Source organism: Ylistrum balloti, unplaced genomic scaffold, assembly GCF_031769215.1.
Source record: "Ylistrum balloti isolate Yb309-2 unplaced genomic scaffold, AGI_CSIRO_Ybal_v1 Utg369782, whole genome shotgun sequence".
Taxonomy (NCBI): Eukaryota; Metazoa; Mollusca; class Bivalvia; order Pectinida; family Pectinidae; genus Ylistrum; species Ylistrum balloti.
Window position 1 is genome coordinate 1,208,301 of NW_026781970.1, and position 27,099 is coordinate 1,235,399.

General features: G+C 35.3%; 1 protein-coding gene across 1 annotated transcript; it reads right to left on the reverse strand.

The window, feature by feature from the left end:
* Positions 1-6,637: 6,637 nt before the first annotated feature.
* LOC132544102 (chondroitin sulfate proteoglycan 4-like) lies at positions 6,638-21,770 on the reverse strand. Its single transcript, XM_060207670.1, has 3 exons — positions 21,707-21,770; positions 11,902-16,530; positions 6,638-9,174 (listed from the first exon to the last, which is right to left on the reverse strand). Exons 1-3 carry the CDS (start codon positions 21,768-21,770, stop codon positions 6,638-6,640), a joined length of 7,230 nt encoding a protein of 2,409 aa, XP_060063653.1.
* Between the last annotated feature and the right edge of the window lie 5,329 nt (positions 21,771-27,099).

Sequence of the window (27,099 nt, forward strand, 5' to 3'; positions counted from 1 at the left end):
TGTAGGCTTTTCAAATTCAATGAAAATATTGTATTACATAAATATGGGTTCTCCATTTTTAATTCCAATGTTACATAAGTATGGATTATCAACTGAATACAATTCGCTCAAGTCCTTGACAGAATACATGGATAGGTATATAAAAGCTGGTCACTTCATAATTTATGAAGTCTAGGATTTGTAATATAGGAGAGCCACAAAAATCTATACATCTGACACCATTCATGCACGGATAAAATATATGCAAATAACTACTAGTACTATATGTCTCTGTTCTGTTAAGCGTGATAAAATAATAACTATACAAAATGATCTTTAAGTTGACTTTAGGCCAAACCTTCCTCCACATTCCAACAACCTTACAGTATTGACCAACATATAATCATCACCAACTACTACGTACTGACATCAATATTAATCCAATATCACATGACAGGATGACACTGTATCAAGATTGTTACATAGGGGAGAACAGATGATCTTAACAGGCAGGACAAGGCCATGTACTACTGTCGTCTTATAATCAAGTGAATTAGATTGAATTAATTGTATGAGCTCCTTTTCAACATCATTCCACCATGATAAGTAGGGACAAGATCTGTACAATCTGAGTCACTTGACAGTCTGCAACCCCTTTCAGTGTCAATTTACCATGACAAGATGAGCAATTCAGTAAACGACATGTTATTGGAAAATTCTTTTACACTACCTATCTAACAGGTAAATATTTAACTACAAAATTATATATCTTGATGGAAAAATCAGCTGGAGTAAAAATAGCATGACAATGGACTATGTATTTCCCTTAAGCCAGGTCTTTCTGTAGAATGCTAATTCTGTATATAAACACTAACTTATTAGCTAATTAACTATTATCATATGCATCTATACCATGGCATGGCCACAGAATACCCTGGATTTAAACGACATATCTGCATTAGTCTAACATTGGAATGCGGTAGTCTATATACCCCGGTGACCACTTATATAGTCCCCAGTAATATGGCAGATATTGAAATACATGTTCATCAGAAATAAAGATCATATCTATGACAGTATTTTCCTTCTAATCTAAGATTTACATACTGGTCTCTCTATATACCTGATCTGTATGTATTAATCAGCTAACATGGACATTAACAGGCTGTTTATATCACTAACAAAGGCATTAGGATAAGATCACAAGTTTTGTAGTGCAGAATGTCTCCTCTTGCTATAGAACTGATAATATCACGGATATGTAATTTGTACAAACCTTTACTACCGACAATTCTGTATTTCTCTTGCTTCTCTGTCTAACAATCTTACCTAATCATGCGTATCTAGAACTTTTATTAAACGTGAGGTCTTATATTAGAAGCAAATTCAAACAATTCCTTGTAAGCTACATACAGGTAAATGTATATCTGGTACTAATGTGTGGTAATTGTATCTGTAAGCCACATTGTTTTGTACAAGAAAAAATATGTTCTGTACCTTTCAAAAGCAGATTTTATATATGGCATCCTATAACAGGAGATTCATAAAAACAGATTAACAAAAAATAATGCACCAATATGCATAATTAAAACTACTATAACAAAAGCTAGTAATAATAAATGGCTCAATATCTTCATTTGGGGGACAATAACATTGGTTACATGTGTACATCTCTTGACCATGGAGTAAGCAAGTACCCTTACAACTGTCCAACTCCCAAGTATAAAAACAAGTCAATTTAATCCACTCAATAAAGTTGACAAAAAAAATTAAACAAAGTCATTCATTCACTGAAAAAATATTAAGATCTAAATATAATAACACATTCAATAGTATACATGTACACAAAAGATATACAACAAAGCCAATGGCATTTTCAACTGTAAACATGCTTTACAACTAATTATCTATTACTTCAATATTTTCTGACCTATTCGGTATTTTAGGGACTCCACACTTTTGCCCTATTTATAGAGAAGACTTTAAAGTTCAAGCAACACTAGATAACCAGATTTCTCTTATATTCATACCTAGAGTTGTATTGAATCTGGCATACATCACCAAAACAGTTTTTTCTAAATATACAATGATGACAATTCTAGGAAGTCCCTAAACTTTCAAAAACATTGATTTTTTCACAAGCTTTGTGTCATCATTCCTGAGATAAATGATTTCCTTAAACATTTGTGTCTGAATTTCACCTGGAACAAAACTTTATACCATCAAATGGAAAAGAAATGTTCATAATACATTTAAATATCTGTCACGTTTAACCTTCAAATATTTGTGAAACTCCAACATCGATGGAAATGGAGTCAAGTACAAATTTTAGTCAAAATAGGAAACCCTAGAACTGAAAGCATGTCAGATTTTAAAAATTGCTTAACATCAACATAAAGGCTGAAAAGGACAATGCCAAAAATCAATATTTTAAAACATGTATTAAGAATTCCTTAACACAAAGCATAATCACTGTTGATTTTCTAAATGCATCAGCAAAATCCTTCAAACACCAGCAATATAGATATTGACATTAAAAAAGCCTACAATGAAATAACAGTAGGTTTCAAAATGAAATTAATCCAAAGTTACAGAAAAAATGCCCCTCACATTTCAGTTGATATATAGGTGATTATTCTAGAACCAAAATTGAAGTGGAAAACTTGTCAGTAATTTAAATGTGATATATTTTAATAGGAATCTGGCGGTATAAGTATACAGAAGGTTATGTTGCCAGAGAAATGGAAGACAACCATATGTAAAAAGCTGAAACAATTAAACAATCCATTTCCAAAGGAAAGTAAGTTATATAATCACTATAACAGACATGAACCCTATTACAGGTCACAGGGCAAAATCATTGACACTTAATATACTGACCTTCAATTTTATAGAATGTAATCTGCTAGAACAGAATTAACAGTTCTCTTCCTGAGAAACATTTAAAATCATATCACATTTAAAATATAGTACAAATTTGAAGGCAGTCTGACAGAAACAAATGAATTAAAAAATAAACTGTGCTCGACTAAATTTTTGTGATCTTACTCTTTTCAGAAGGAATTGTACATCCAAAACCCGTATGCTAATGGTTTCATTTGTATTTCCTTCAAAATCTAGCAGGGTGATTCTGAAATTGTACCATCTCTTATAGCAAGAAACATTTCAATTAATTTGAAAATATAATTTATTAATCATTGTCCTGTTACTCAATGACTATGCCCATGAAATAATTTTGCATGTCACCAGTGTAATCTACTCTGAAGCATTTCTCATTGGCTAGGTCTATCAGAAATTGGTTGTGATGTCATAATACAGACTAAAACATTACATAAGGAATCAAAAATGGTGCAACCAAATGGCTGGTTTAATTTTGTCATCACATTTCCACTTTCATACAAGATATATTAATAAACTCATAAAGAATTTTGAATTTTACTTGCTAAGGCCAGCAAAAACTAAAACTTGAAAGGCTTGTTTAATAAAAATCTCATGAAATGAAAACTCATTTAAGATTGTATATATACACCATTAAACCACAAGGTTTATATGTTATATAGCAATCAAGAGTCTTTAATGTGTGGATTCCATAACATCTAACAATCCATAAACAAAGACAGATCAAGCTTACAGACTTCCTCAACTTCCTTAATTGTATCTTGACTCAAAGCCATTTATATAGTTCCAACCTATGTCTACATCTCTAAATGCCATTTTATCCTGATTAAAATTCTGAGTATTTGTTCATACCCTCTTACTGGCAATATACATGAAAACATACACACAATAAAATGAATACCAATAATAAGTATAAGCAAATGATTTCAGATCCATACACATACATGTAAAGACAATTTCTAAATAAATATTCTGATTGAAAATTTAAAATGCACCTTTTTTTTAAATGATGAAGCTTTATGTTTCTATCCTTAAGTGAGGGAGGTAGCAATTAGTTTGTAGAATCTTCACTTTTATTACTACAGCTAAGTTTCTAGAAAGAGAAAAGAGAATAAATGGGTTCACAAGGTGTTTGTTCTTTTCTCAAACACATTTCTCATATCTTCAACATGGGTCCAAGAGATTGATAATTTCATAACACTTAGCTAAGTTTTACCACTTTCTAATTCAAAGTCTTTACGTCTTTTGGTTCATAAGTAGAAGTTCACAATATGATTTTCAAATTTTCATCCTAGTGACCTTGAATAGGAGTCAATTGCAAGGTCATTTCTTTTTCACACATTGTGAGCTCAATGCCTGAAAATAAGTTATTATTCATAAACTTTGACGAGTTTCATCAAGGTTTAATTCAACAAAATATTATTTACTTAGACCTCCTGGTTCAAAAGAAGTTGTTTCAATTGAATTTAAAAGATGACAAAGGGATGGATGCCATATTTCGGCAAAAGCTGGTAAACAAAAACTGAAACAGCTAAATAGACTTTTCAATACACATCCTCATAACTAGCTGAAAGGAAAATGATCAAAATCATCAAATTTCCTTTAAATGACAAAGCCTATATAATAGAAGTTCTAACAACACCATCAGTAGAAGATTGGAGTGATGTTTCGATAACAACAATTTCAACTTCATCAGACAAATGACCATTGGATGTGCACAAGCACCGACGTGTAAGAGATGGTAAAACAAAAATTTCAGATGTACACTATAATCCTATGTACACTAAGGTCAAAAATAGTATGACGAGATGGTAAACAGATTATAAATCAAAAGATACACAAGAAGGTAACAATGTACTGTAGTCAATTCAGCTACACTTGTGTAGTCATCAAAACATCACATTCAAATCATCTACTGGTTGTGTTGTAATAGCTTCTATTCTATTGACAATACCAACCTGAAGAATATTCTGTCGTATCGAACTGGAGAATTATCAGCTCTTGTCAACAGGTATTCCATGTTACATCATTTGTTTGTGAAAGCAATGTCAAAAATTATGAGAGAAAATAATGTAACTTTCACACATACAAACTAATGACATAGATATCAATACCTGCTTACAAGAGCAGATAACTCTTCATTACGAAAAGACAGAATTTTGATTGAAATGAATCTATTAAACTGCTGATGTTTAGTCTTATTTAAAATTCTATAATCTATTAAATTCTTCTCAATTGTTATACTTAACACCAACTTGAGAACACCTTATATATACAAAAAAAAAATATTAATCAAATTTCCAGCAATCTCCATATAGCATATTAACATCAGATTTTATATATAAGCTTGAAATGAAATAAACAGTATAAAATGAAAGCTGGGAAGAGTAATTCATCAATGGTGATTACTAAATACTTATTACAACTCACCTTTTATATACACACTAATGTACACACCAGGTATACATGCACAAGGAATATATGCACATACATTCATACTACATGTAGTATATATTAATTGACTAGCATTATTACATGTGCAAGTATCTCACATTCAAAACACCAAATCATTATTGTTTTAATACATGAAAAAATTAAAGAATCTCATTAAAACAAAGACAAATATATGAAAAAATCACAGTAAGAGTTATATGACAATTAATATCAGGGTCAACAAAGAGTATGTCATTCCTTAATACACAGTACAATGTAGCTTACATATTGTAGTTTCACCTCAAATGCATGTATATATCATTTCAACTCAGTTCAAACCATACTACCCATGCAGAAATTTTCTACAAGACTTAATTATGGAGTGTACAAACCCCTTCAATGGTAAACTGGAGTGTGCATTAAACATTTACACAGTTAATGGTTTAAAAGTATCTTTCACTCTCTTTGAAATGATATTGAGATCTCAACCCCAAGAGAAAGATTTTCAAGTTGCCAAACACGGGGGCTACCCAGTGTTTGGAAACTTAATAATCTTTCCCAGAGAGTTGAGATCCTATCACATCCACAAATTTATCTTGCAATGTGGTTATCCACATGATTGATTTTCTCTTACCCTGCTTGTCTCCATATGTATGTAATATTGTCATAAATGTTCTATTTTTTGTTTTCATGACCTCATTAAACCCCTCCACCCAAATCTCATTCCTAGCTTAGGACAAGGAAATATCTAAACTGTTAAGGTGTGGATATATGGCATGGCTGTATCCAGGGTAAGAGAAAAGTTATCGCACAGCTACTGTATCAGAATAAATATTAACAGGACACCACATCATTCACATACAATTCACATACACAAGGACGTGACCCAGATAAAATGTTTAAACCATGTTTGTAAATAATGTATTCAAAGTAAGGGAGGGCGTGTACACTATGATAACCACCATACTACAAACAGTAGTAAATTTGTTTTAAAGTGGAACATAAATATCTGACTGTAGACAATTCTATTTTTAGGAACATGTACATAATATACACATGCGTAGTAAAGACCTAAGAAAACAGGACAGCAAAGTAATTAAGGGTTGTAAGTATTTAAGTCATACTAAATATTATTGCATTTCAGAGTTATAATTTTATATAAAAACCATCAAAATTTGAAAATTCATTTGAAGAAATCCTACTACTTTTTTTCTCAAAACACACACATATGTATAAATTACCAAGTCCTATTTAATACATGTATAGATATCAAAAAGATTAAAGATGAAGCAGACAAGTTCTCACAGACCACAAGTCCAGTAATGACTTAGACCCAGTACTGATTCTCCCTGAGGACGGGCGTAGTTGTACGACAGTGCTGAATAAACTCTGGATCTGACAACGACCAATTGTACAGGTCTAGACTGGTTGTAGATTTGTCTGTTACACTAGGCTCCAGAGACACATTCTCTTCCGCATCCTCGTTCCCAAGAGGAGTCACCTTACACTCTGGTACAGTGGGGCTAACTTCAGTCCTACTAGAGTCTAACAATGGTGCCTGTAACTCCCAGTCATTAGGTGACAGCTCTGAATGACTGTACCCATTGTAGGTATGGCCTCCAGATGGCGTATTCACCACAGGGACATTGTAGTAACTCTGCCCAGCTTGGGCCTGTTCCTCTGCTGACAGAGACTGGGGAGCTATGTGAACATGGGGCTGGTCTATTTGGTGCATAGACCCAGTATTGTAGGGCCGCAGATACTTCTGCGCCCCTGGTAAATAGTCTCCTTCATGTCTTTTTCTCCACAGAACAATCACAATGACTACAGCAATCACTATAAGCACTAAAAGGGGAATAATTATAGCTATAACAATCACAAAGTCATTACTGACATTAGGACTGACTACCTCTAGCTGTTTCGGAGTGACTCCAATATCAGTGTCATTGTCCATGTGGGGACTATGAGGGGTCACTGTCACACTTCCAGTAAAGGGAACCTTCCCTTTATCAGAGTCTATGTCTACAAGGAAGGTACCCTTGGCTGGCTGGACCCCTGGAGCAGTCAACAGATATGTGAAACTGTCATGATTCCAGTTGGTTCCTGCATCATTTTCTGGCTGGTACAGTACCCGCTCTGACATCACATCATCATGAGTGAAACTGTCTATTGAGGAGAACAATTCACCCTCGCTTGTATCACGCTTACTCCGTATATGATACAAAAGTTTCCCATATCGTGGAGCATCAATCACCTCATAATTAGGATTACTGTTGGTCTTATTGGCTAACTCACTTGCATCTAATATAAGTAGTGTGATCTTGGGCAAAGTTCCTGGACGAACCTGAAGAGGTTTCTGTCTGACAAGGGGCTGGACCATAATGGTGAGTCTCTGACCCCGCAACAGCAATGCAGAGTTTGGGTAAAACACATCACACATGAAGTAGTCCATATGTGATGACATATCCTGTTGTCTGTATCCTAACAGGTTGCTATCTACATCTGTCTGAGTAAATTGGGATAAAGAAATTGTCTGCCCTTTATAGAGCTCTCCATACATTGGCTGCTTTGTAACATTGAACATCAAATTACTACGTATACCATTAGTCCTAATATTTATTACATCTGGACTCAACCTCACCTGGCTTTTTCCTTGTAGTAGCCAAGCAGTCTTGTTTCCAACGAAGTCTAAAGTCATCGGGATAACATTAATAAGAAACACTTTAGACATTGCAGGGAAAGCTCCATCTGACACACGAAATCTGAAACTGGAGCTACCACTAATGCCATCATGGTTGAAAATTATCCTCCTGTCGTCAATATCCTTTTGTGAAAAGGTAGAAATGGGTGTGTCTGAGGAGCCTATATTGGAAATGAATCCATTTTGAGGAGGTGCTGTCACATCATATACTATCTCCTGTGGCTGGGTATCAGGGTCAATAGTCTGGAGGTCATCACTAGTGATATAAGCCTGAAGGCCCTGAACCACATTGATTTCAGGTTCTCGTGTAATCACCTCAAAGTTCTCATCATTCAATGGTTCAATTGTTATATTTACGGTCAATCTGACCTCTTCGTCTGTTTGTCGATCTTCCTCATCAAGATTCTTAATATCTAATATCACAGTGAAAGAGTCAAATAGGGTATCTGAATTATCATGATTATATGTTATTTTTCGTGAGTCAATTTTTACTTGTTGAAATATTTGTCCCATTCTCATTGGCTGATCGTCCATCTCTAGAGTACCATGTCTTGGTAGATTATTCAGTACATACACAATAGATGCACGCCTACCATCATGTTGGAGCTGTTGCAAGTAACTTGACACATCAAGATTGTCTCGCTCCAAAGTCACCTCCTGCCCCTCACCTACAACTATATCACCGACTTGAATAAGATCACTTATTTCTCCTTCTGCCAAATGTCGATACGACACACTGATGTCAAACATCTCATCAGAGAGAGAATCTGCATAGAGGGTGGAGACCTCAAAGAAGAAGAGGTCAACCTGTGACCAGCCATATACTGTACTGGTGTGTTCATAGTAGATGTTTCCATTGTTTATATCTTCCTGTTGAAATGACTGTACTTCCACAGCCCGGTCCTTAAACATTGTTACTATTCGACCCTTACGGGGCCGCGATGCCAGGTTGTAAAGGATGGGGCGCTCCTGGTTTGGGTCGTTTGTTCTAGCGTACAGATGTTCTTTGCTGATTTGTTTGGTCTGACCTGGATACACATTGAGTTGGTGATTCAATACCAATTCCAACATCAGGGTCTGGGCTCGGACTTCAAATCTTCTAGGGCGGCTGTTTCCATTAACACCATCACTGACATGAAAATCAAATCCGCCAAGGTTATCTCCTGTAACAGAAATTTGAAAATCATTCATTACCAGAGTACATATATTATACACTAAAACATAACAACTAAAAAAGCCTCCTTTAACCTTCACTTCACTTTTACCTTAATTCTAGAGACAAGTGGAATTCTTAGCAAAAATGAGGGGTGACCAGCAGTGACTGCTATGGAATACAGAACTATGACATATGTATAATAGCTACCCCCTTGCCTGGTGAATGTTACTCATTCTTTTTATCCGTTTCATTTCTGTGACTATCAATAACAGCGTATATAACTTATACATATATATCTGAATACTATTGGTAACCTTTCATCATAGCTCATCACAGAACTAAGTACTGTTTGCAAACTTAAATAAATGCCAGAGCAATGAAATTAAAGAAACTAATAGCCCTCCATCATAGCAAGGTGTACTTCAAACAAATGATTCTAAAATTCTACCAAATGTTTATATACATACAGATTTAGTAAAGATGGCCTCACCAACAGGCAAAACATGTTAATAGGTTTTTTATTTTGTTTTGCTTACAATTCTTTCCACAATAGAGACACCTGAAAAGGTGTTAATATTATGTACAATGTACATACTACTATATGCTGCACTTAGGATTCAGAAAGACTAAAATATCCTAATCTTTTCTGACTTCCTTTTAAAAGTTATATCTTTGCAAATCAAACAAAATATAATTGTATTAGCATTACCACAAAGTACCACCAACACCCCAATATGAATCGCAGTAAAACGTACACATTTGTGACCAAAAGTCCAAACACATACATGTAAACGGGATTTTCATATCTAACAACAGAGCACCACGAGATCATTTCATCTACTTTTATTTAACGTCCTATTATTAAAGAAAAGCAAATGATTGAGCTGATGATATATATGATATCAAAATTAACTTGATGAACATTTGCACTTTATTTCTGAATCTTTATGATGCTTAGCTACATAAATTGCCTCGATACATTTTTATTTGGCAGTATTCTAGGACATCTTAAAAATGACAACTATGTGACATCATAACTTTATATATTTGCATACATGAAGATCCTAGTGTTAGACAAGACCTTAAATCTTAATGTTTGTTTTTAGAATCATGGGAAAACATACACTAGTAAGACAATTTGCTTAATTGTAGTCTCCCAACAAATGTGATATTAAATGACAAGAATTCACAAATACTGAATTCATGTAGAAGAAAACCACTGTTACAACTGAAAATCTGCTAGATGTGCACTTGTAAGTAGCGCTGTTTTACTATAAAATTGCATCTTGTTACCTTATGTTACCTTATCACCACAGCAATTGATTATTTAATTTCATTTGATGGTATCCATGTATTACCACTTATTAGGCAATATCATAGGTTCAAACAAGTGATATCACTGATTTGAAAAGGATACAGCACTTTAAGACCCCAAAGGGATATTCAATGAATGATCTTTACTAGATCTGATCTTTTCTCTACTTTTCCCTTCTTTCCTTTTTATCAAGGAAATCCTACATATGATATCTAAGAATTATCTAATGACTAAAGACCCCAGGGAAACCTTGGTACCAATCATAGCTAGGTCTTAACATGTTCTTTAAAAGGGTTCTTTTTCCTTATTATTCCATACTTTAATGTGGCTTTGCTCTACATCGTATGAAATTTGGAAATTCATTGCAGGAATAGTGATAAAATCTTTCATTTTCAAGACCAAGAGACTAAAATTGGCTTGTTTTTTTTCCTGATCACTACCAAAGTCAAAAGGGCAAATCTAGAGACCATGGGGAACCTATATACAGAATTGGAGTAAAATCTTCAACAGAAATAGCAATATGAACTTTCAGTCAAAATTTAATATGGCTGTTTATTTTCTGATCACAGATCTAAAATCAAACAGGCACTTCAAGGGATAAAGGGGAGCCAATATATGAAATTTGAGAAAGACCCATCCCATACTACTCAAAACTCATTGTCAAAATAAAAGATTTCCTGTCTGTCAGCCATTTCATTTTTGTGATCAGTCCCAAAATCAGTTGGGCACAACACAGGACTAAAGGGAACCTTCATATGAAATTTAGAAGATCCAGTGCTACTCCAGAAATAAATTTTAGAATAATGCATTGAATAATTTCCCAGAAATTGCAATACAATCTAAGTTTGCCAAAATCCAAGATGGCTGCGTGTCAGCTATATCATTATATTTTCAGATCAGTCTAAAACAAGACTATGGAAAACTAGGGACCAAAGGGAACCTACTTTCCAAATTTGAAAATGTTCCATCCACTGTTTTCAAGAAATAGTGAAAAGAAGAATTGCTTGGATGACAGACTATAGATGAAGGGAGATTACTATCTGAAGGTGGTGGGCTATAACTAAACGAGCACAACTAAGGACTATGAGGAACATGACACAACAAGTTTGAGAAACATTTCTAGTGTACTTCTCAGAAAAAGTGATCAATACGTTTCCTTGTTGAGAGACTAATCACTTTCAAAATCCAAGACTGCTGCCTATCAGCCACTTTGTTTCACTGTTTGAACTCAAAATTGAACCGGCACAACCTGAAAGATAGGGGAACCTTTACATGAAGTTGAAGAAATATTCCTCATATACTTCAGTTCCTGGTGAGAGACTAATAACTACAGTATTTTTGTCAGATATAAGCTAAGAGGCCCAATCCTCTTAGAGAAATAACTTTTGTTCTGGAGATGGACTAATTGTGAATACTTACCTTTGTGTTCGAATACAACCTGCCCAGCATTAATGAGGGCCTGCGTAAATCTGGAAATAGGCCTGTAGGTGTTATTGAGCAGGGCAACACGACCATTCGTAGGCTGTGTTATACTGTAAGTGAGAAAGTCTGGTCCAGTATCTACATCCTCAGCTTGCAGCACCTCTGGCGTAATGACTGTGATAGAGCGACGCCACACATCCAACCCGAGGTTAACCACTATACGAGGGCTTTGATCATTAACTGTTTCAACTATAATAAACATAACTGCTTCATTACTCTCTTTTCTTTCATCTTCTATCCTAGCTTTTACTATCATTTGATCTGACGTCATCTCACCACCATCATGCACAAAGAAAATGGCCCCTTGTTGAAGGTCGTCTGAAGAAAATGATGTCAATCTGTGGCGGTGTCCCCTTGCCCTCACATGCTCCACCCAACCTTGGCGAGGCTGCTGAATTATCAGAAATGCAGTATCTTTACCATCATAGTAGCGTCCCTGCAGTCTCAACATGGAAGGAGTCAGTACTTTTCTGCCTCCTTCTCGTACTGTCAAGTTTTGAACATTAAGATGCAATGTTGTAGGAATAGCCTGTATGATAAACTCTAAGCCCCGTAGTGTCTGAAATCCATTGTTGACCTCAAACATGAAGGAGTCCTGTTCTAGCCCTGCTCTTGAATGGCTGTACTTAACAAGACCTTCATTAACATCAGACTGTGTAAATGAAGTCCTATCTGTCTGATCATTTACCAGTAACTGACCATATTGTGGGGATGTCTTTACCACATATTCAATCATTGACGGAAGACTATCAGTGTGGCTTGCAAGCAGGACAGTTGATGTGAGTGTAGCTACACCTGTCTCCATTACCTCTAGGATCTCATTATGAACAATTCTCGGAGGGTGTTGTCTTGATTTGAGGAAGACACGAATAGCAAATTGGTCTTGCACTTGTACATTTCCAGCTACAGCAGCAAATTTAAACATATCCTCACTAACACTGGTGCCCCTATGAGTGTACATAACTCGACTGGTGATCAAATCCTCCAGTGTGAACTCTGTGACCTCCTGCCTGCCAATGGTCAACTGGCCGTGTAAGGGTTCCTCTATCATGACAAACCTGATGCTGGCTGGGGAAATGTTTATATTGGTCTCCACACTCAGATTTTGACTAGTGATAGGTGTAGCCTGACCATTGTTGACCAGGAGACCTGTGTTCCGGGTCAAACTGATCTCCGGTGGGGAGGCTTGGATCTCAAGTAAGCTTGTGGTGTAATACTGACCATCACTGACCCAAATGACCGTCCTACCATAGAGATCACCTGAATGCTGAAAAGTTATAAGTCCGTCCTTGATGTCCTTCTGAGAGAACTGGTAAGTCTTAGTTTTATTTGATGTGTACACAATTTCTCCATTAGGGATTCCTCGTCGTGTATACATAAGCTGGTCAGTGTCATAGTCTATATCTGGGTCAGTAAATGCAAGGTCGTCCGATGTGATGACCTTTTCTTGGTTAGTCACTACTCTTAACACTTTATCTACTAATCTAACAGGAGGATTATCATTCCTCATCATGATGTTGATTTCTAGTGTATCTGATATCTCGTTGACTTGTGTTGGTAGCTGGTTGAGATTTTTAATTATTGGCAGGGCAGTAAATGTAAAAGAATCTGTATCTGTTTCAGAGTCATCATGTTTGTATACTAATTTAAGATTTCTGACATCTTCGTTTGTGAACCTGGATATGTTGGACTTCATAACTGCAGTAGAATGAGGGTCTACAATTTGTAGTACGCCATGTCTGGGAAACCTGACAATCGTATACTCAAACTCCCTGTAGTCCATTGTTTCCAGGTACAAATGACTGCGTTCTATAGCACGCTGTCCTCCTTCTATTACATCCTCAAGGCGATTGATGACAAATCGAACATCCTGTTCTTCAGGCACAAATTCCATGTGAAACCTTTTAATTTTTGGACGTGCACCTGGTGCAGCTATTTTGAGGTCCATGAAGTCATGTCTGCTACTGTAGTAGTTACGTGAAAGCTGGTAGACCAAACCACCTTTTTCTATGTCCAATAGTGTGAACACGCTGTTCTTATGCAATGGCTCTGTGTTAGATAAAATACGTGACAAAGGTATACTGTCAGGTGCTTTGTACAAATGGCCATGAATCGGAGCACGAAGCAATGTAAAAGTGATCTCATTCTGAGCCACATTCTCATTGTTTGTCAAAACCCAGAGTTCATTGGATGTTATCTTTTTGTGGTTGCCCTTGGTAATCCTGATCGTATCAGAAGTGACCACATCAATGCTTACAGATTCTAGCTGAATTGTGAATATCTGTTGTCTAATTTGTTGGTCCATGCAGATGACAATGTAGGCAAACTGGTCTGACCCCCCAAGATTGGTCAAGTCTGTGTGTATGTACCGCACTTGCCCATTATTAATGTGGCGCTGGGCAAACACACTGACAGGAATCCATCGCTGTTCAGCTAAATGCAGTCGTTGTATCTGTCCATAGGAAGGATGCTGGGTAATCTCATACTGTATATCCAAATCCTGAGTTGGAACATTGGTCTCCACAAGTAGGTTTTCTGGGCTTAACACAACAAAACTGCCATGAACTAGCCTAGCTCCCTCAGTGACCTTCCGCTGTATTGAAAGAGTGACACCTTCCATCTCCATAGAAATGTCTCTGAGGGTGTTAGATCCATCTGTCAAACTTATCAAACAGGAAGTGAGTGATTCCCCTTTGTTGGCAAACCAGATCATGTTATCTATGACTTCCTGCTGTGTAAATGTTGTGATTCGCTGGTCTGGATCGCTGTACCTCTCAAAGAATCCCTGTGAATTTGTGGTACACATGACAGTGTAAACAAGTTCACTAGGCTCCGAATCTGGATCATCAACCATCAGCATTGAATCAGAGACAGAAATCTTTGTTGTTTTAACAATTTTGATAAGGCCATTATTGAGAATTGTTAACACAGGGGGGTCTGGCACAGGTATAATTATTATAGGCAGAACAAAAGCAAATCTCCTCACTAGTTCATCTGGAATATTTTCATTATCAGATATAACATCCATTTCTAAAGTTACTTCATCTGCTGGTAATTCAGACCCTTCATGCTGATAAAAAATCTTACTTCCTTGAAGGTCCAACAGAGTAAAAACATTGCTGTTTCGTCGTCGGCCTAAAGTGTTTTCTATTCTGCCATTTATAGGCTGTGTGACAATATGAAATTGGATAGCAGATTCACGAATACCATAAGATTGGCGATCAAACACAACATTAATATTTTCTGTGTTGATGACCTGCTGTGATCCTTCCTTAACCTCTAGAGCCTTAACAGCAACCAGTTTCACCTCCTTTGTAGAACTCTTCCCCGAGTCTACTGTAGCATCTTGCTGTGAGGGTAGATCTCGTAATCCCTGCTGACAACTGTCTCTATCACAGGTACATTGGAACACATCGCCCTCCTCTTGGCATGTCTCTTCTGAAGAGCATGGGTCATCAGCACATGAAAATGTCCAATCACATGTGCTAGACACACTCTTGCTTATCTGAATTTGTGGGAAGCCTAACGGACGTGAATTAACCTGGATATTCCTAACACAACCTGCTGTAGAGCTGACTTTGTCTCCTTGTACTGACTGTAGATTCTGTTTGATGACCTTCTCTGTAGCATGTAATCCCACCCCTCCAATAAACAGGTGACCTCTGAGAGAGAAATAATTTTTCCTACCAGGCTGAAATTCCCCTGTCTTCTCTTCACCATCAACCACTAATATAACATTATCGGCATAAAATCGTACCGTGACCTGATGCCATCTGCCATCACTGACAAGTTTGTCACTTCTCACAGTTACTGCCCCTTCCCCACGGTCCACAACTAACTGTATGTGTCTCTCCAGAAGTTCCAATATCACAAGGCTGGTTCTAGGAGAGCCATGACCAATGTTAAACAACAGCAGTGATGTATGGGACACTGTCTTTAATTCTAAAGACAGAGAGCCTTGAGTATTTAAACGTAAATGTGGAAATGCAACAAACGAATGGTTTGTTGTAAAGTTAATAGGATCAGAAACAGAGGCATCAAACTCCTCATCACAGTCCCAAGATACCTTGAATGTCTTTTCCATGCCTTGTAACATCTGTGCGGCACTGATGATATTGTACCGATTGAATACAACATTGCTCATACACCCACGGAAATATTTATATTCAATGCCAGATGGAGCCTGGAAACCACCAGTTCCTCCTAAATAAATTGCATTCTGTATATTCAGTTCGAATAATTGCCCAGGACTAACAGCACTTATTTTACTGCCTGTATCCACTTGCAATGTGTTGACAGCATTGTTCCTGGTGACCATGACTTGGTGCCATCTCCCATCATCCAATCGAACATCTGAACTAGACGTGAGAACAATCTTTCCAGAGCCAAAATCACCTTGCAGCTGCACCACCCCACCACTGAGAGTGATAGACAGGTAGTCTATGGTCCCTGCGGCCAGCAAGAGGAGGCCATCTGGTCGGCGAGTCTTGAAGCGCAGCTGTATAGCTGTGGATGTTGAGGCATCGGAGAATGGAAGACTCACATGGCTGTCCCCATAGAAGGAGGCTGGAAAACATAAAACAACAGGTATTAATGACTGGCAAAATATTAAAATACTGGAATAGATACAAGCATTGGAATCTAAAAGCAGCTGATTTCAACAGCAGTTATAAATATACTGTAAAAGTAGTGGTTTTGGATGGTTCAAATTTTGATAGTTTAACAAAAATCTTGAAACAAAATGGATCTGATTTTCACAGAAGACATGAAACTGACTATGGTTCATTCTCTATATTACTTTCACTTTTCAGGAATCTACTGATTACATGTATATATATATTTTTTCATTTCTTTCTTTTTTCATTTTGTTTTTCATCTTGGAAAATATCCAGCCTTGACAGTATCTAGGAACATTTTCTTAAGGTTGGTTATGTACATGGTTTATTTGTTTTTTTCCCAGTGTTTTGCCAAAAGTTGAACCTATTTCTCTTCAGTTTTGAGACCATTTCTCATTATGGTACCAACTCAATTCAATTAATTGTTTAGTTCTGCAGCCTTGAAGGGAAACTGTTCATATTTATCCAAACACCAAAGGGAAATAGGTTTATGTGTTGATGGATATTAAAGGCTTGAGCTATGTGTCTTGTTACCTGAATTATCAAAAAATAATCTGATATAGACCATTCTTGATCAGAAATCAACAAACTTGTCTGTCTGCACATATGTAAAACATGTCAAGAATAAGGAAAGGAGTCATCTGTTTATATCAGACATTCTATCAGAAAGACGCTTCATCATAATTTAATCGTATGAATGCTTGGGCGCATATGGATATTTGGCAACACATTTTATTAGCTTGTTATAATTTTTTTTAGCAAATTTCAAGGGAAACAGTTTAAAATGCTGGACCTGAAATTACTAAGTCAGGTAATTAAAATGTGTGTTCATATCATATCCAGGTAGAAAATTCATCAAAATAATGGGTGTTTTTTTGACGACAACATTTTCACTTTGATCAGAAAAATGACCAGTTTGAAGCCTGGAATTATAAAGTATATAAGATGGTAATAAAATCACACGACTTTCTACCTATAGTTTATCTTTTGTACACAAAGATGGACAGTAGTGTGACAAGATAGTGTCATGGCAATGAGATTATAGTGAAACTATTGCTGAATTGGTGAGCATGATCTTCCATACATATAAGGAGATAACAATGTACTATCCCATGATTGGGTTACGCTTTTAAAACATGGTTGTATACTGGTATGTAGAGGAGCAAGATTCTAAAGGTACCCTCATTCTTGTTAAGTATCAAAACTATTTAGTGATCTGCATTCATATTACCGTGTACATCAATATATGTCCTCATGCTTGTCTAGAAGATTTTGCTTCCTACAGCAGAAGTATATCTTATCTAATTTAAATAATGTATTAAGAAAAACATCATGTGTTTTCCAGTGTTTAACTTTTTATATATATATATATACAAATGTCTATATATTTTAATCATGACAAAAGCTGAAAATTATACTGACGAATCCCAACAACTTAAATTGATTCTGTAATAATCTTACATAATCTTCAAACAATTGCTAGGTCCTACATCATACATATATGAACAAGCAGTACTAGGTATTGATTATTTTTCTCTCATATACACAACATATGGAATAAATACATTTTTAACATTATTCTGTTCTGCTCTCACTTAAAAGCCCCTAAATATCTAAATAAAAAACTTCCTTAATTTTCAGCACATTATGCAAGATATGGAAATTGTGGAGCTCAAATTAGGTCTAATATTAGGCCTTGTTATATGATGTTCTCACTGTTCTTCCTATGAAAGGAAAAGGGTTGCAATTGTTAGACGTTATGTACATGCAATATCAACTGAAGTATATACTAGCTGTACAGTATTTAATATTCTCAGTGCATACCTGGCTTTACAAGTAACATTTGGCGAGAACAACAAATTACAGAATCATAATGGACAAAGGAACTCGTAACTCGTCATGCATGTTATGTTATATTTAGAGTAAAGCATATACTATATATCTATTAATAGTAATGAAAAGAAGCTGAAAGCTTGGCCTGATCTGTTTGAAGACCAGGTAGAAGAAACTGAAAGTCTACATTAGATCACTGTTCATCACATCTACTTTACTTCCATTGCTAACATATCTTTGTTCAGATCTTTGGTAACACAATGAGAAACAGCACTCTATCTTTTTCCTATCATTAATTGTATTCACAATCTTATGTCTAATTATAATCTCTTTATGAAATATCCAATCTCACGGAAATATCATATTTCTATCGTAACATAATTAATGCCAACATATTTTTACATCATTATGAACGACTTTAAGTATGTGTACTTGACAAAGTCAAGTGCCAGTAAATTGTACATATACAGCGTGTATCCTTTCCTTATCAAAACTTAACAATACCTATTTTTCTGGACTTAAATTATATGCAACTTATCTGATGAAATTTAAGAATTTTGTTTCAAAAAATATAACTTACATTGAATCTTTTCATATGAAAAATGCATGTTTCTACTCTTATCTATCACAATGGTTTTAGATGCTTATCAATGTTATGATCGTTGTACTAAATGTGTATATATAACATAAAATCTCCATGAGTATTTCTGTCATGATTTACTCCTCACTTCCAGGGTACATGTAAAATCTTTTATTAAAATTAAAATCTATTAACACAATTCTTCAATTTGGAAGTTTGCTACAAAAACAATGAAAGTCTACACAAAAACTATTTCATCTTTAGTTCTAGTAAAGCTGACTAGTTGTAGCAATAGTTGTACAAGAAGGTACATTGTGTATTCCTGAATGTTAAGGCAAAATGTATATATCAGGAACTAAACAGATAGTGTTAGAGTTAGAGTTAAGTAGGTTTCAATAGTCATTTTTCATCCCATACATAGACAAATGTTATTACATTGCATAAGTAGTGTATATCAATACATTCATTGTATATCTTTATTCAATATATTGATAAACTTTAGAGTTTAATCTACTGGTTATTTCAGCAATGACTTGTCTTTTATGGCTTTTTTGGTCATCCTTAATGACAGAGCTTTGAAGGCATCTATCATATTGTGCACTACTATATCTTACAATTTACAGAGGTCAAAACAATTATGTACATAGGATTGATGCATCATCCACATGTATTATTAGTACCGTATTCGACCCAATAAACATGATATTCCCTGACCAAAGACGAATATTCATACATAAAAGACATTTTTTTCACACATTCCTAAACCACTTGGTAGATGACCTTTACCTTTTGCACCTTGGTGTCACGTGCTCAGCCACAGTAACGACGACTGAATAGGCATAGTCCATTACTTAACAGGTAAGATAGTCATTGATACAGCAGATTAAGAAATGATATTTTCATATGTGATAGATTATCTGACAGAAAGAAATGAAGCAATTAGATATCAAATGACAAATAAAATAGTTGTGCTAAAACAGGCAAGTACGAATGGAATTTTATATCTTTATCATAAACAAATTCCCTCTTGTGTCATCATGTTAAGATGTTCTGAAACAATTTATCGACGAGCACATAATGACAGAGTGCACCTTGTTACATAGAGGTTGACACTGAAATTATAGCGACCACAGACACATCACAATCTCACAAAGGGGGCAGAATCAAGTCGTATGAAATTTCTTTCAAGTTAAAAATTGTGGAGCTTGCCAAGGAATGGGGAAATAGCAAAGCATCAAAGCAGTACAGTATAGATAGGAAGCAAATTCACGATTGGAGACAAAAAGAGAGTGAATTGAAAACCTTTTTACAAAACACCTCAAAAAGGATTTTCTCGATGGAGGCAGATTTCTTAGCACGGAATGTGTTTCTTTTACATCTAAGATGGTTTCTAATAAGCGCCCCCCTTAATTGTAATTTTTTTAAGCGCCCTGGGCGCTTATTGGATCGCATCAGTATTTATTATATGTACATCCATAACATGTACCATATTCAACCCAATAAGCGCCCATGTCCCTATAAGTGCCCCCTCCCCCCTTCGGAAACCAAAAAATCAAGATTTACTTACCTTTTAATCACGATCAAGAATTGTTTTAAGTCGGTTTATAAGGAGATGTACTTCAGAAAAACGTAAAAAAAACTTTTTATATCCAAGATGGTTTTATTGCATATAAAAAACTAGTGATTTCATTAATACATGAATCATACAGTAGATTTTTGATTACTGAATGTGTTTCTTTTACATCCAAGATGGTCTCTAATAAGCACACCCCTCCCCACCTTAATTGCAATTTTTTAAGTGGCCTGGACACTTATTGGATCAAATACGGTAATTTGCATACATTTGATGTACATGAACATACATACCTTTTAAAATTAGTTAGTGATTTTTGGAACTTGAATATTTGTGTCCTGGACTCCTGGATTCATGTATATGCATTATATAAATTGATTGCAAACACAAATTAAGCTATCTTCCATCAAACTCAAGACTGTTGACTTTGTTGAGAAATATTCTGGGTTCCAGTTAATAAATGTATATACTTTACAGGTCAAAATGTGTGATGGCCATCATTCAACAATTGGAATACAAAACCAACAGCACAAAATGAAACTAGACATTAAAAATTATTATCATGCGTCAGTATATCAATATATTGGGCAACTCATACACGAAACATAATTTTCCGTCGATGAGAGTCATATAGTCTTCATGCGATAATTCAATTTGGATTTTTCGTCAAAACTGGTGACGTTTAATTGTCTCGATGGTTTCACCACCTAGGACTTTGTTGACATTTGGTGGCAGATTAACTTATAAAAAATAATTTGCGTTAGCAGTGTTAATTTACAGTTAATATAGCAATTGCTATATTTAATTGGAAATGATCTTTCCAGCGTTTATTTGATACGTTTAAACATTTCCGTCACTGTCAACAAGATCCCAGCACCTGTATACCATTGTCTCATTATGCAGTCCTCCATTTCGTGTTTATCGCGAAAATATGTCGTAAACAACATTACAATATTACATAAATGCATTCTTCATATCATAGTCCATGCATAAGAAGTTTTCGCGTTTTGTAGTCAACCTTACTTTCGAAATGTAAACTGTGGTAACTTATCATCCGAGACAACACAAGCAGATAAATAGATCTGTCAGAATCATCCCCCTTTCTTCTCAACTCCAATATACACACAACATGTCTCTCACCTGATTCCGACGTGCGGTACAAACACAGTAACGCCAGAAGAAATGCAACATGGTTAATAGCCATTTCCGCAACTCTCGATTTTATCCTGCAGCCTCTAGCATGACTGTGGAAGCGATCAGATCGACAATGGCCCCGTGCTTTTTGTCAACCCATCGTCCATGTTTTTTGTGCAATCCTCGTTCTCGTTCGAATCAAGGGCAGATAATTCAATGACCATAGGCAAAACTAAGGAAGCTGAGGTGAAGTAAGCAATTTCTTGCTAAATATAATTCAAGGAGTAAACGTGAAATTTTGTTTGACGCAGAAAGCATATAAAATAAAATATATTTAAACATTTTAACATTAAACACACACATGTATGTATGTAGACTGAATAAATGAAGAAAATGCTGTAACTGGTTATATATTGATTATCAATACTTGGACGTGTCTGTATTTTTTTGTGGCTGCTGTTACACAGAAGAAGGCAGCCAATATTAAGCAATAATACTTTACATTTCGACAAACTTATTCGCTGGCTTCATGCCGGCTTTATCTATCTGCACGGATAATAAGATCACTAACAGTGTACCATCAATTATTGAAATAAATTGAGCACTAGTTAGTTATTTCATATCAACCGTCAATACAGCATTAAAGCAAATCATATCATTCTTTAAGTGGAATAATTTTATACGTTTGGTTTTACAGCAAATCTTTATTCCACAATTAATTTTGAATTCACCGATTAATTCTCTAAAGTAAACTTTGTTTCAAGTTTTACGATTTCCAGCTTCCAGAATTTCTGAAAGGTTCGATTCTACAATACAGATACTCCCCAGCGAAGACAAGGGTTGAATTTCCCCAATATTTCCCATGTCTAATAGCATTTGATATCAAATCATATACCAAAATATAGTCTCGAACACACACACAGAGAAATCTAGGATTACAATATTCCGATTGGTTCCGAATATCTATACTCGAGTTCATGGCCAGTCAGATAGGATACCTAAAGCAACAATAAAGCCTCGGACAGATGACCAGCACTCTTCGAACTATGATTATGTACAAGTTTTCCATTCAAAGCGAGATTTATCTAACGAATCTTCATTTTTTAATTCATTTTATCGATTGAGCCTCTCTGGCTGTCTGTAAGTGGCAGCCATCTTGAATGTGGCTTTGGACCGAATATGTGGGCCAAACTCATTTATGAATGAACGGCCTCACTCCAAGATCATTAGACTATAAGAAGTTTTGTACTTTCAGTTTATAAGATGTATCGACACAGGATTTTTTTAGAACTCGCTATAGGGCCACCTTTCATATAGACTGCGAATTTTGTCAATTGCACGCTCCTGGTTCACGTGAACTGTACCATTTAAAAAGGGCGAAATCCCGGTGTTTTTTCTCGCTTTAGATAAAACATACATTATCACTTTTCAGAAAAAACAAATATTTCACATCGGTACAGAATGAGATAGGTTACGCAATCCAAGTAAACAGCTGATATCTAATGTAAGATTTCATTGGCTTCACTTTTTTCAAAGTAATGATTTTATTACGTTTTGAATTTTGAGTCATAGAATAGGGACTACTTTCTGCAGAAAAAAAAATTAATGAAAAAATAAGATATAACAAAAAATAAGGCTATTTTGTAGTGACAACGTCAACGGGAAAGGAACGCCGACATTGCTTTGATATCGTATGTGATTGCTGGGTCCCGGAATTAAGAAACAAAGCATGTTATATTAGTGAACGTACGTATACACACATAATCTGTTGTAAGATTTGTATTGGCACGTAATCAAAAACGCTGATAATAACGGAACGATTTTTCCAATTGGCAAACTCTTTTTAATTAGTGTTTAAAATCCCAGCTTGTATGAAACTGTCTTAACCAATTAGTGCTTGACTTACACAATCTGTTTCTCCATTGTTCCTCCAGGAAGTTTTTTTTTTAAAGATGAAATGAACTTGATATATCCACGTTTTGTCAAGTTAGGCTAATAACAAATCATGATCGAACATATAGAAAATTATCGGGTATGTTAGCACCTAATATCAGCTTATTTACATTCAATAGTGTCTAATAGCATACAAACAATTATCATTGGTGTCTCGGGGACACAGATCTTTATTGGGCTTATGTCACCGAGTGACAATTGTAAAGATTAATTTTCAAATGTAATTTCAAGGCTGCCAAGTATTTATACTGAGATTTCATTATTCTACGCGGAAGAAAAATACACGTGCATATGTATACGTATATATATATACATTATTAAATGGAAATTCCAAATGATTACAAAAGACTCACAGGTTTAACAACAGAAAAAACACTGGCAAGTTAATTGACATCCTTCTTTAATTGACAGCTCAAGTGTTTATGGGTAAAAAACAATGTCAGTCATTAATATCTTTGAATTTAAGAATAACAGCGAGGTCGAGGGTCAAAAACCAGGATCTAATCTCTAAAATTGAATTTGCTTTTCACTGCCGAAAAGATGGCCTCTACTGTAGGCCAACACGAAAAATGTCAGACACTCAAAATAAGAATCGTATTTTAATATCATAATCGATATCATCTTCTTCTTCAAACTTGTTATCAGAAACTAGGCCATGGACATCGAAACATGTTTAAACACTATAGGTTTTAGAAGCAACGTTCCTGTCTACTAATAGTTGATTGTCAATGGCGAAACCGAGATCATCATGATTATAACACAACGTAAGTGGTAAGCTGTCGTGCCCTTGATTTCATGTTCTTTAGGAAATCATTCGTTCCCGTTGAAACCTAAACAACACTCGATATATGCCTATTGAAGAGAGCTTTCTGCTGAACGATGCCAACTTGATGAGATTTTCAGAAACAACATATGATCGGTTAGAACTGGAATACCAGTATTACCATTTGCCTGCGGTATATGTCGTGTATCAGGTGACATACTTCTATTTACAATAACCTATTTTTAACCTCAAAAACGCACTGAAAATGTAAAATCTGTAACAAGTGTTTATATCTTTCTTGTCGTATATATCATTGTGCTATGAGCAAAGTATTTCCTTCTTTTCACAAGTTTACTATCTGTGCCTGTATTATCTTTACCGAATAAGTGTGAATATTCACGGCATCAGAGCTCAACTTCCACACCCAAAAAGATTATCATACTAGGTCTTCTGGTGACGATGAATCCACTTTGGCTTTAAAAGTTTGGGTCTTTCCCAGTTATTATATTTTTATTTCCGTTCTTAGAATGTTGTGATAATGTCAAATAACAACACCAATCACTCCCCAAACTAACACCACTTTCCTCCATCATTTTTTAACAGTGCTGTTACTATCGTCGATAAAATTCCGTGGTATATACTTACTACATGTGTACATGGCTGTGTAGGCATTGAATGCTGGTTGATCAATACAGCAGTACCTGATAATATGGCACAGCGTAACAGGGATAACAGATACGAATTATCATCGGCTCATTTTAATGTTTAAAGTATTTAAATTAAAATAGGTAATATCATGTATGGAATAGAAATACTACCCACCCGTTTTAAATTGCAGACACGTGGGGGTATACATCGTAGCAGTATATGTAAACAAAAATGTAAATGTACACCGAATCAATAACCTAGACCATCTAAATCTGGAATATGTGAGGTTAATATATGATTTAGGAATACTAGTAAACTTGTTGAAGCCTTTTAAATAAACTTCTAGACTCGGGTAATAAAATATGGCGTATAATAAAACACTTGATAGAATTTGTAACAACTACTAGTTCCCCTTTACGGGATAGATGGAAAATAGCCAGTACATTCTCCAATGTCTGAAAATGTCTTTGATTTCTCCTAGGACGTACACTGACTTCATAACCACGATGATAAACATAAAACTGGCATTTAACTTTAAAAAGAGGGAAATGAATTTATTTATTTATCTATTTATTCGTTGTATATTTGCTATGAGAGACTAGTTGGTAGGTACAGTATTGGTTAAACTTTGTACTGTTTTCAAGCTAGTACTCCAGTGTGAATCTTGCCACATAAAAACTTTCCGTTTATATACTTTTTTCTGTTATATGCAAAAATAAATAGGCTAAATTACAAATTTCAAATATCCCGACCAGAACTTTGAAGATAACTTATCAATTCTTTCTCCAGTCATTAAGCTTGTACTTTGGCAGTGCATTGTAAGCTCCTCTTTTGTGTTCACTGGGAAAAGACAGGCCAACTTGCAACAAATTTCAATTGTTTGGAGACCGCACAAGACAACTACCCGAAACTTTACACAACTATCAAGTAAGCATTCTGGTTGCGCATTTTGCCACGAATTCACATTTTATATGGATTGTTTTTGTTGCCATTGAAACAGGCCAAACTAAAATTTGCCGTTTAGTTTACGTAAACCGTTAAAGATAACTTTGACCGCTTTAATATCCGGTCATTCTAGAGGTGCCTCTTGCAATGGAGGGTTTCACTCTCTTTTTTCCCCAAAACCATGGAAACGGATAAGAAACATATATGCAATAGTCACGGTTTCCAGAGCATGACAACAAAAGTGTGTAAGAACTACCTGGAACTTTGTACACTTGGTACAAGCTAGCAGTCTCTTTCGATGCATAATGTTACTGAAGCAGCTTCCATTTTGGATATGTTTCTTTTTAAAAATTGCAGTTATCATTGGCAACGTTTTTCTATTTCATAAGTAATCATCATATTTATATATACCACACAGTGAATCGTATATTGATTATGAAATTATTTTTATTGCGAACGATGTTAAACCACACCCAAAAACATTAACATGTACATACATATAATAGTGATAATTTTTATTGTTAACATTTCTTGCTTTGCGTCAAATATTTTTGTTAGAATGACTACAAAAACATCACGCAGCTAATATAGCAATAACTTTAATAAATACTTAATATATAATCTCTAAAATATGTTACGATACTTCTAGATATTGATATAGAAGTAGAGTATTTGTCCTTATTGTAAAAACAATAACATTTTAAAGCGGGCACGTCGTCCGTTTTGGACTCGAGTACATGAACAGCTAAACTGTATTTTCAAATGGATCTGATATTTTATAACTTTAAGTGAAGTATATATTAGCATAGAGAAGGTTATGTCTTGATTTAATTGTTTCTGCATACAAAGTTGCTACTTGCCCACTTAAATTCGTTATAATGTAAATCAATGTTGTTAGATAGAGTAGATCATTACGATATAAAATTCTACCTCACTAAGTCACTGAAGTGTGAAAATGTCCTCAGTTATTATCGGTTCTAGGGTGATATAATAATGTTCCTAGAGCTTAACGGTGGTGTTGGCATTCCAAAAGAAATGGAGTCGAGAATTAAATCCATTTCATTTTATTATGCCCGCTTACTTGGAGCTA

What these genes read in the sequence shown, in the direction of transcription:
- LOC132544102 (XM_060207670.1), bottom strand. Translation starts at nt 21,770, where the DNA reads ATGGCTATTAACCATGTTGCATTTCTTCTGGCGTTACTGTGTTTGTAC. An exon ending in GTACCGCACGTCGGAATCAG is followed by an intron (nt 16,531 to 21,706) that starts GTGAGAGACATG and finishes TATGTTTTCCAG; the next exon opens with CCTCCTTCTATGGGGACAGC. An exon ending in GGTTGTATTCGAACACAAAG is followed by an intron (nt 9,175 to 11,901) that starts GTAAGTATTCAC and finishes TTTCTGTTACAG; the next exon opens with GAGATAACCTTGGCGGATTT.